General features: G+C 46.5%; 1 protein-coding gene across 4 annotated transcripts in view; it reads right to left on the reverse strand.

The window, feature by feature from the left end:
- BACE2 (beta-secretase 2) overlaps positions 1–6681 on the reverse strand; it is a 49683-nt gene extending 43002 nt beyond the window's left edge. For all 4 annotated transcript variants that reach the window (XR_008463304.1, XR_008463302.1, XM_054181739.1 and 1 more), the window contains exon 1: positions 6209–6681. Coding sequence is in view for 2 of the 4 variants with exons in the window: in XM_054181739.1 (XP_054037714.1) it covers positions 6209–6658 (450 nt within the window). In the remaining 2 variants the exon portion in view is untranslated. The remainder of the gene's footprint in view (positions 1–6208) is intronic.
- Positions 6682–11493: the final 4812 nt, after the last annotated feature.

An 11493-nucleotide genomic window follows, 5' to 3' on the forward strand; every position in this document is an offset into this window, starting at 1 on the left:
TTGCTCCTGTGGAGGTCCCCGTTGTCACAACCAGGCTGTGACCAACCCATGTTAGCTGGTTTCTACTAGGTAGGGTCTTTAACGCCACAATGCAATCGCACAGGTGGCTGTGGTGTAGGAATATGCAGAGAAGAGGAGACAGATAGTCATCTAACTCGGTATTTTAAAACTAAGGGAGTTCATGTGCAAAAAATCGCAAATAAAATCTATTTTAGTCCTGGGCAATTTCAAGTGCTTTGAAGGACACTGAACTAAAAGACACAAATGCGAATGTAAAACTTTTGACTTTAACGGCGGTCTGGTACTTGTAAAACACGTACTGCATTTGCTTCACAAGCTCAGATCTACATAGCAAAACCAGGCTGAAAAGCAGCAAGATGTATGACAGTCCCATCAACGGCAGGAAAAAACACTTCATTTTTCTGTGGCAGCTGAGTGCTTAATCTGGGCAGAAATAGGAGCAACAAGTTCCTTCACTCATTTACACAAATTATGTTGTTTAAATCTGTATTTTACAGCCAGTAAGATAAGGGAGAGAGGTACGTCTGATTCATACTGGAGATGCACATGTGCAAGGGTACGCTATTGTATCAGCTTCCTTTTTCAAATGTAGCTATACTTGACAACGACCAGATCACATTTCAGGTCAGGCTCGCTTCACCTACAATAAGTGAGAAATTTTCAAAGATAATAAAATGTGGAGGCAATGTAATAGCTAACGTGTCCTCATGGACTTGAAGCCATAAGTGCCCTTCACAAAAATAAAGACCCCTGCAGGGTGTAGTAGTTTTTAAACCTGTCTTGCCAGACACTATCCCTAGAGGTCACAGCCCTCTGCTTAGAGGAGGGGGAAAAGAACCCAACAAAAAACAACTCCCAAGAAAAAAATGACTCCTTCCTTAGTAATCCCAAACATACAGGAATTACACATGGGCTTTCTTTTGTCCACTGGTTTGGTTTAATCTCGTTTCTACTCCAAGTTACGTCTAATCTACTCCTTAATAACAGGCAAAACAGTTAATTTGCTGACCTTCTATTTTACTCTTTCTAAATGTAACTAACTGATGCTTTTGCCTTGATAGGGAGTAAGATGCGAGGAGCAGTAAAAAGTGTGAACCTGACACCTATTGCCACCACCCCTGTTCCTCAGAACAGGTCTTCTGCCCTGGCCCACCAGGGTCTGAATGCACGATTGCTGTGATCGGCGACCCTGGATAATAAAGCTTACACCATTTCTCTGAAGGAGAGAAAGCACCTTTAAAGAAGCAGTTAGCGGGGCTCTCATCCAACTGACCCTGGAAGAGGAGCACATCCTGAGGACCGACCACGATGAGCCTCTTCCATTCAGCGTCACTCTGCACATAGACCTCGCAGGCCATTGCAGCCCACTTATAAACACAGCAAGGCTAAGCCTTGCTACAAAACACAAAGTGCTATACTCAGGGCATCTGCATTGTAATTAATACTGGTGTTTTGGGTTATTTTTATAGCAGACACTCCACGACCTCCACGCAGTCCCTTTTGCGAGGGCTAATTTTGTATGGAAGGAGGTGCCAGAATGTTAATTTGTAAAGGCAGGGACCTTTCTGTCAACCCAAACCTGGTATGTTTGTTTGCTTTGTCTTTGGTCAAAAATACCTTACACCCCACTGCACCACAGTACATCACTGTATTAGTCCTGTCTTATGACTTTCAGGTCCTTGTCCTTTTTATTTTGCAGGCATACAACAACAACCAAAATCTACCCAACTCATCGTTTAACAACAGGAATATTTTGCATTTCAATAGTACTTCCATTAGAGGGATCTGGGAGGATTTTGATGCCACCACCTCAAAATACGCCAGTACACCACAGCACTCATCTTTCCTTCTCAGCCCTTCCTTTTTTTCAGCTTTCATAGAGAGCTCAAAAATAAACACAAAAGACAAGTGCAATTATTATTTAAAAAAAGACAGAGAGAGACTTGAGTTGGAGCTTGCCTTCTGGTATTCAAACCTGGAAGGATCACATTTTCAAAACTTCTTGTATCTAGAAAGGCAGTAAACCCCCTTTCATCAAAATTAAGAAAGCAGAGCTTAGCTTCTTAGGGAATAACACAGCTCCAGAAATCAGGCCCTTGTCACCTAATATAGCAAGACTAGTGAAGTGATGAAATTACAAGAGCAGTCGAATCTTTCCTCATGGTCTTCATTCCGTCCAACACTCAGGAAATAAGAGCTATCAACAATTAAGGAAGAATGGCTGGCGTGTTAAGAAATCGCTAGTGTGTGTGTTCATCACCTTCAAAATACCAAGCTATAAATTATACGAGTCCATAACACACTTGAGGTGTCTAATATAGGTCTTTTATCCTTCTTTTCTCTAAAGCTGGAGGAGATTGAAGGAAAGATAACCTCCCAACAATTAGATGGAAACGGGAATTTCCCAATGTTCATGTTGACCTTAAAACTTCAGAGCAAGTTTGCAGGACAGGTTTTTGCTCACCCCCTGCACAGAACAAACTGCCATTAGGAAAAACCATAAACAAAACCTCTTCATGCGTAGAATGAAAAATTGACGCTGAAATTTCAAGAAGGAGCCATGGCATTCAGCGCACAAGTCAGATCCTATCGTGGTTTCAATCACCTGCTAATCAGACCACAGCTACGTGACTCTCAGCTCTCAGGAGGCACATGGCCAGCCTCTCTTTGCAATGAAGTTGCAGGAATAACATTTACCCGGTCTCAATAAAACCGCAACTTGGAAACGCAGTGGGACTGGCAGGACTGCCTCTGCCTCACACAAGGAAGACTAGCACAAGAGGCAAGATGAGGCAACAGTGCTTTCTTTGCAAACATTTAATGCAGTCCAGATGGACTTCAAGAAAGCTGTGAAGAACATGGGATGCTTTAAGAGTTTGACTATTCTATTGGTCAAAACCTCGTAGGAGAAACAAAATTAATACGAACAGAACTGCAGTGAAGACAGTGAAAAAACCCTAAATGATCTCTGATTCAATTCCTCACAGTGCTTATAATCTCAGGGCAGGCAAAATAATAAAAGATAGAGCAAAGGAATTCCATCAGATTATTTAAAGAAATAAGAAGTAAGAGCAGTGCACATGGTTCATATTGGGCACTTGCCACCTCTTATTTAAAAATGGAATTGGAAGAAGTGCACCTATACAGACAGGTGTAAAGCACATAATCCATCAGAAGCAGGGCACATAATAATACATCCATGAAATAAGAGACCAATACAGCACACTCTTCAATACGATAGGCCTTCTTTTTCACCTTTCACATGATTCTTAAGTAGATCTGCCTGTGAATGCATGAGAATTAATAGGGGTAATGGCAGTTGACACCGACCTGGTAGCTAGTCTGGAGGTCTGATATGGTTAGGAAGCATACTATGTTATAAAACTGGAAATGATCACAAACACTTTGGCTGCAAACACTTTGCAAAACTGGATTGCCTGCACTGAAATTTCCTCCCTTGAAAATAAAATAAATTTAACTTCCCACAGTTGCTCTATTTTTATATCGTCAGAACAAGTATTTCAGAACTGCCATTGTGAAACTCAGTTCTGTGCTGTGTTTATCTGCTATATGACAAATCAGAATTGGAATGAAAGCCAAACAGTGTGCCTTAAACGACCTGAAAAACTAAATTCTTCTGTAGTAGCTTCCTTCCAAGAACAGAAATTAAAAAAGGAAAATTTCTAAAAATGCAATTGAGCAGTGAAGTGAGCTCAGTAGTGCTGAAATCTTTCACAAATGCTCATTCCTCACACTGGCACAGTAGCTTTCAACACTTCACACACACACTTTCAAAGTTACCAGGCACCAACACTGTCGTAACCGCGACATTAAGTCTTGTGCCTCTTCTTACAACCTATTTGGTCTTGGTCCACCACTGCCTTGTTTGCATTTACCCATCCCCTCTCTGCAGCTCTGCCGTCCGCCTTTCTGCTCCAACAGCAGGGAAGTGAAGCAGTGCAGCTCTGCAGCTCTTCTTCGTTGCCAGCATCCTTCTTCCTCCTTGGCAAAATGTCCTTGGCATTACCCTGTGTGAGGGCTCAGCTGTCCTGGGAGAGGCCTGGGTGAGGATGGGGAAAAAGTCCCATGCCAGAGCGGTGCAAGAGTAAAGGAAGGTGTCCAAGCATCACTTGACATTGCAGCTTCTGGCTTGAGGCAAAGTCGGGTTGGGAGGAGCATTTAAATCAGTAAGAGACATCTCTCTTTCTACACAATCATGGCCCATTCTGACTCCAGTGACTACTTGCCCGAGGAGTTTAACACGATCCCAACACTCGGCAGTATTGAGATACTTGCTTTTAGTATCAGCACTGTGAGGGATTCAAGTAGCACTAGCCTGTAGTGGCTTTGGAGCTTGGTACTATTCACCGCAAAGCAGAAAAACAACAAGTACATTTGTGATCTTTAAGTCTTCCAGTTTCAGGCAGGGAAAGAGATAACAAATTCGTCTCCAGCAAAAGTACTGAATAAATTTTAACTGCATCTACTGAGTCACTACATGCCAAGATCTGATTTTAGAAACACAAGCACATTTATAACCTTACTTACAACCTCGGTGGGCCTACCCGTGAATAAAATTTCACATGTGCTAAACACCAGTGGCGGTCTTTTAAATAATTAACTTTGCAAGAACTCAGAACTAGTTCAAAATAGTAAAAGCTTTGCAACCAGGTTCAGAGCTTTTTTTCAGATGGAAAAAAATCACTGAGGCAAGTTTGTCTGAAACCTGACATCACATGTAATACAAGTAATACTAGCTGTTAAGTGTAAGTGAAGCCTCCAGGTGCACTGAGGGCAGCATATTTCTCCCTCTTAGACCTCCAGTCACATTATCAAAAGCCTGTCATATTACTCCTTCTCCATTTCTTCCAATTTCAGAATCCCCCTAGATGCGTAAGGATATGCTTGATAGTCACTTTCTCTACCTAAAATTATTTTTTTCATTTAAGACATACTGAATTGGATTATTAGTCCAATCAAATGTGGTATCTTGATTCTGGCAGAAACCAATATTGAACATTCCCTGGAGTAATGAAGCGCACACAACGCAACACTAATAGAACTAGTCAAATATGCAGCACACAACATGGAAGAAAAATTATTTCATGGCCTCTGTGGCTATCAGGCCACACCTTGATACATCAGACCTAGTTAGCTTTTCTGTTTTGTTTGTTTTTGGTTGTTTTTTTTTTAATTCCATTTATTGATCATAAAACAAAGCCACCCTTTCTCAATACACGTATCGATCCTACCGTCATACATTTCAATTGGAGTGACGATGTGGCCAATCCTCTCAACATTCAAGGTGTAAAAAGAGAAAGAGCTCATAGAAGTCCAAAAACGTAACAACTGCTGAACACTCTCTGTTGGCTACGCATTTTGCCATCCCTTGGCTTTTTATTACGGAGAGGAGCTAAAGCAGAAGAATAAGGATTTTTTTTTTTTTTTTTGTACACTGGGAACGCAAGGACCTAAACTCCCACAGCAAACACAAAGTTCTGAGGGAAAGCCCCGAGGGCTTTCAGGAAATTAATCCCCACTCAGCTGACTAGTCATCCCCACCAGCAGCCCAGCACCGCTCCTCCTGGGATCTCATGACACAGATGAAAGAGCAACCACATTGCAAAAAACTTCAGCAACGCTGGTGAAGGCAGTTGGAGGAGATTTAAGGAAACACGGTCTATTTGAAAACAATATTCAAAACACACACGCTCTTTGTGTTATTAATGAATAACACATGAATTCCCGAAAGAAGGGGCTGGTTTTGCCTAGACATCAACTTACTTCAGCGGGAAGATTTCGAGTGCTTCTCCCGGGGGGGGGGGGGGGGGGGGGGGGGTAGCGGGAGATTCTATCAAAGCACCCAATCACAATGCAAAGCAGCTTAACAAAAAAATAAAATAAAGGAATAATAATAATAGAAGCCGCCTGTGAGTCAAAACCCCATGAGACAGCATGAAACCGGGCACCGGCTCCGAAGGAGCTCCGCGACCCCGCCGCTCTCCCTCCCTCCCGGGGACCCGGCGACGCCTCCCGCCCGGCCCGTGGAAACTCGCTGCTGCCGCCGCCGCCGCTCCCCCGCACCGGCACCGTCTTTCGGGGAGAAAGTTGCATTTGGGAGAAGTTTGCCCGCCCCATTCCCTTTCCCCTTCCCCCCAAGCCCGCAGCCCCCCGCCCCCGCTCCTACCGCCTGCGGCGGGGTCCCGATTAGTATCTCCAGGTAGTAGCCGCGGCCGGAGTCTCCCTGCAGGTTTTCCACCATGGCTAAAAAGTTGAGGGTCCCGACCGGATCCGAGGCCAAGGCCAAGCCGTCCGCGCCGCCCTGAGGATCCTGTTGCCGACTACCGCTCCCCGGCCGCAGCACCACCGGGGCTGGCGGCGACCCGCCGGGGGCGGCCGGGTGGGACACACGGAGCGGGAGGGAGAAGAAAGCCCGGCAGAGCCCCGCGGTGCCGGCCAGAAGGAGCAGGAGGCCGGGAGCCGCCAGCGGCTTCCCCATCCCGGCGGCAGCGCGGGGGGCCGGGGTCGCTTCCCAACTGCAGCGGCCGCCTGGCTGCCAGACTGGAGCAGCCAGGGGGAGGAGGAGGAGGAGAAGGAGGAGGAAGAAGGGAGCGGCTTCCCCACGCCCCGGTTTCATCTCCCCCCTCCCCCAAACCGAGCTCCTCCTCGCGTTTCTCCCGCACGGCCCCCGGGAAGCCGGAGCGGCCGGAGCCCCGGCCGCTCCGGCTTCTCGGGGGCCGTGCGGGAAAGTTGCTCCGACGCCGGTACCCACGGGAGAAACTTCCCGGCTCGGCTGAGCCCAGCCCGCAGCCCCGCTAACGGAGCGTGACGGCACGGCGGGGAGGAAAGTTTCACGAAAGCCTTAAAGGGAAGGCGGCGGGGCGGGCAGGGCGAGCGGGGAGCCGCGCCGGGGGCGAGCGGGGCTCCGGTCCCCTCCATGGGGCGCCGCGGGTCTCAGGACGCCGCGGGAGCTGAGGCAGCGGCGGGGCAGGAGATGATGGAGAAGGAGGAGGAGGGGGCGCGGAGCGAACGCGGAGCCGGGTCTGGGGATCCGCGCCCGCGGCGACCGGAGCTCTGGTCCCCTCACTGGAGCGCCGTGGGTCTCAGGACCCCGCGGGAGCTGAGGCAGCGGCAGGGTAGGGTGTTGATGATGATGAGGATGATGAGGAGGAGGAGGTGGGAGCACGTAGCCGGGTCCGGGGATGCCGGCGCGGGTGGTTGTGGCAGCGTGTGGCCGTGGCGCGGGTGACAGCGGCGGCATCTGTTGTGAGGAGCGGGTGTCTGGAAATTCATCTGCTGTAATAGTAAGGGCAAGGCATGAAAGACGTCTGCTTGTTAGAAAGCCTGCAGGGCTTTAAATGTCTCCATCATGCATGGAATTAATACCAGCAGTCAAGTGCGGCCTTTCGAAAGATGGGAACACTTTGGATGGAATTAGTCTCTACACCTTCGGAGTAATGACAGTGCCAGATAGATCATTACATGGAGCAGATAGTCCAAAAGCCTTGCAAAATAACACTGGGCAAGTCTAAGCAGAGTCATTTGGTGTGTGTTTGTTCCTGACCCTTACCCCCATCCTGTGTAGTAGATAAAGTGAAAAACATCCAGCCCAAGTCATGCATATTCTCAGTATCCCATCACAAATTTGCTGTCCTGGGCAACCACCTGGTCTGTCCTAGTGTGTAAGTCTGCTCCAAACTGCATGAACTGAGATCCCTCCCCTGCCATAGTAAACAGCGAGGGCTCCCTCCCTCATTTCCTTGAGAGAGAATAGTCTTCTGCGAGATTTTCAAGTGTTTCACAGGTATTAAATGAAGTTTCCCTAGGAGGTGGGTAGTACTCGTGTTCACTCCCAGGAAGGCTGAGTAAACTATTTGCTAGAAGGGTACTCCGGTGAGACTGTTATTCGTAGCCATTGCCAGAGCTGCTTGCAGAGGATAATCCTTAAAAAGAAATGGGAGCCCACCTACCCTCGCTGAAGGAAAACAAGGTGTTTTCACTTTTTTCACTGATGTTTTCAATACTCTAGCTCTCGGTCACTTATAATCTGGAACCCTTGCTCTCAGTAGCTCCTCCCTTAGATCAGTTCAGTGGCTCCAGTGCAGTTGAGTGCTTTCCCCTGCACCCATGGCAGGAGATGGATGCTGTCCCTGTCCCTGCTGCTGACAGAGCGCTCTGCAAGGAGGAGGAAAGCGCTATAAAACTTCGCTTTTCTGCAGCTGGGGAGGTGTGGAGGCCTGCGAGGGGCTTGGCCTGGCTGGGGACTTGGGTAGAGGGCATCGATGAAACTTGCGCTCAGGAGGTTGTTTTACTTGTGGGAAACTCCGCATCTCAGTAAAAGGTGAAAAGGTGCAAACTTTCGCCGCCGCAGGAAGCTTTCTATTTGCCTGACAAGTAGGAATGTGAAATATTGCAGTCCTGCTATGTCTCGTCTCACCTGCTCTACGCATTTCTACAGGAAAATGGCTGCTCCAGGCTGATGGCAGCTGAACACCTGAGGGAGTGGCAGCGTGTCTCACACAGAGAGGTTATCTCCAGGGTGCTCCGGTAATGGCTTTTTTTCTAATGTAGCTGGGATAGTGACAGGTTATGCTGTAAGGCCTGTCTAGTCGGAGCTGAAGCTTCAGGGGAATTAAAATGCTTAGGGCTCTTCATGGGTGAGCTGAAAACTGGAGAAGTGCCCCCGCCCCTTTGGAAAAGGAAATGTGAAAAGTAATCAGGAGTATAATTGAACACCCCCTCAGAGTGGTAGGGATGTATTTATAACAGTCAGCAGCTATATACATTTTGTTTTAATTCTTTTACAGTAGAGTAAGTCTTCCCCCTTGCCACTGTTGCTAAGATACGTTACCATACTTCTGTGTAAAGCAATCCCGGTCAAAAGAAGTGCGTAGTTTTCAAAGTATAGAAGATATAGCATAGTTCAAGAGAAAACTTGTCTTTTTTTCATACTGTTTGTTAGAAGTTATTCTTGTCCTGTTTTCCACAGACCTAGACAGTTCTTGTAGTAAATGCACATCAGACAGCTGCTGCCTATGAAGTGGTATGCGCGTAACATTTCTGTCCTCCCATCGCATCATCACAGCAGGGCTCGTGTTCGTGCAGTAGTGTGTTGTGAGGTTTCTGCCTTGCCTCGTCTGCTCCTTTATTTACCTAAGAATCTGGTAAGGCTTACACTGTGCCATGTGCAGGTGCATAGTCCCAATGCATTTATGAACAAGGGCAGGAATGGGCCTTAAAAGAGCAATGTAAACAACTGCTTTTGAAAGAAGACATTATAGAGTCCTCCCAGAGAGCTGAACGTAACTATATCCAAAACATTCCTCGGAGGGGAAATCATCTGTATGCAATGAAAGCCACTACAGTCAATGTGCACATTTATTTCTTTGTGTATCACATCCAGAAAATAAATGAAACGCTAGAAATAGACACAAGTTTAAGTGTCTGTACTCCTTGTTGACGAGAATATTTGGAGAATCTTTTTTCTGTATTTTTGTTATTCCAAATATGTACTCTTTGAGTAAATAATTAAAAAAAATAATCTTTCAATATCAGCCCTTGTGAATAGGTCTTTCTAAAAAGTCATTTGTCCAAATATAAGTTTGCAGGTATATCTTGACTTTGATCCAGCTCTGCATTAATTTAATTTGACGGTATTGTGGTGTTTTGAACCTTGAGCCACTTGACAGTGAATTAACATATGTCTCTATAACATAACCTTCCACCAGTATTTACAGAATACAGTGCATCATAAAAATGCAACCGCTCTGTGTTATGGACAAGGTACATTAACTAAGTCAGAAGGACGGTTGCTATATGGAGATGTTAAATCAGGACTGTTGAGAAAACAAGCAGGAATGGAGAAGGTGGCTGAAGATGCAGAGGAAGTGCTGGAGGTGATCTGAGCAGAGGAACTCTGGGTGGCTAAAAAGAGCTACTCTCCTTCCAAAAGAGGAAGCTATTAGGGGACTGCTCAGACCGAGGCGGTTCGCTGCTGTGCATCTGCAGAAGTCAGGCTGACCTATGCTATTGTTATGCGATGATAAGGGCAGATGGACATGAAATAAAGACTTCTGTTCTAAAATTGCTTTGTCTACTTTCTGTGTTTCTACTGTTAGCATAATCAATACTTCAGTTTTAAGAAGACTGATTGCTCTTTACCGCTAATTGCACACTGGTACTGAAACAAACCCGACTGGACCTGCAGTGTAGGTAGCCTTAGGAGCAGGGAGATTTTGGTCTTCCTGGACCTGACTGGGAAATGGTCTTCTCTGTCTGTGGTTTTTTTTCTATGTTGCTGGTAATGTTGCTGGTAATGTTGCTGGTAAATGACAGAACAGTAAACGATCAAGTGGCAGCAGAGGCCACAAGATTTGGCTGTGTTGCATGTCTGCCAAGGCAGTATGTCTTTGAAGGTGATGAACAAACCAGGGATGGAAGGTGTGCCACCCATGAAAGCTATTCCAGTGGTACTGCTAGGGCTCTAGTAGCACCTCCTGTGCCAAAGTGAGGGCTTGGGCAGTTCTGGGGCTTGTTGAAGGACTGAGCATAGGTACCATGTATAGAGCTCATCCAAAATGAATCTTGTGGCTGGAGATTATGTGGTTGGGGATATAGGTGCAAATGTTTGGTGCCCTTCATCTCTTTACTGTGAGTAGAGAATCTGTGGATAGGGGTGTCACCTTTGATCACTGTCTGTGCAATTAGTTTTCTGAATGATGATACGTGGCTACAACTTTGGCTACAGTTGAACATGTAAGATGTTGAAGATCCATCTGTCTTCTATGAAAGTTCCATTAAAAATTCCTTAGTTACTGCTGAAGGCATGTAATCACTAGTGGAGCCTGGCTGAGCTGATCTCAAAAGTCATCCCAAGACTTTGTTTTGTGGTAGAGACTGTCACCCAGTTGGGTGATGACGTCCTTATTTTGTGTCTTCTCTGGAGTAAGGCCCTCTGCTGCAGCAAGATTTCACAGGATGTGAACTTCTCTCCATTTGGAGCATGAGGCCCTTTCCCTATAGAAATCTCTGCCTCCAAATATTTTCTTTCTTCCCGGGGTCTTCAAGTCCACACGTGCAACGCCTTTTCTTCTGTCCTACCTCATCCTTTTTCTCTGACAAAGTGGTGTGTCCCCAATCAAAGGGAAGAGATGCAAAAACCAGCTTGCTTTCTGCTTTTCCCAGTGCTAGAGCAGAGGAGCTGTGCAGAAGCCACTATCCCTCCTTTGTGGAAAGGAGTAGGAGCAAAGGAAGGGGAGGCAGAAGCACAGCTGCAGGTCCAAGTGGATCAAAGTAAAGTCTCACTCAGGCCCTGTGGGCTCAAAGGGCAGCTCAGAGCAGAGGTCAAGGTTAGGGTCATGGACATCCTGACAATACAATGCTGTCGATATGTTTGATACTGTGTTTTGTCTGGGTTTTTTTATCACCTTTTGTTTAAATCTCGCTAGCCTTGGTGGGCTGGTGGGCCTGGTG

The sequence above is a fragment of the Rissa tridactyla genome, chromosome 1, assembly GCF_028500815.1.
Source record: "Rissa tridactyla isolate bRisTri1 chromosome 1, bRisTri1.patW.cur.20221130, whole genome shotgun sequence".
NCBI classification, from domain to species: Eukaryota; Metazoa; Chordata; class Aves; order Charadriiformes; family Laridae; genus Rissa; species Rissa tridactyla.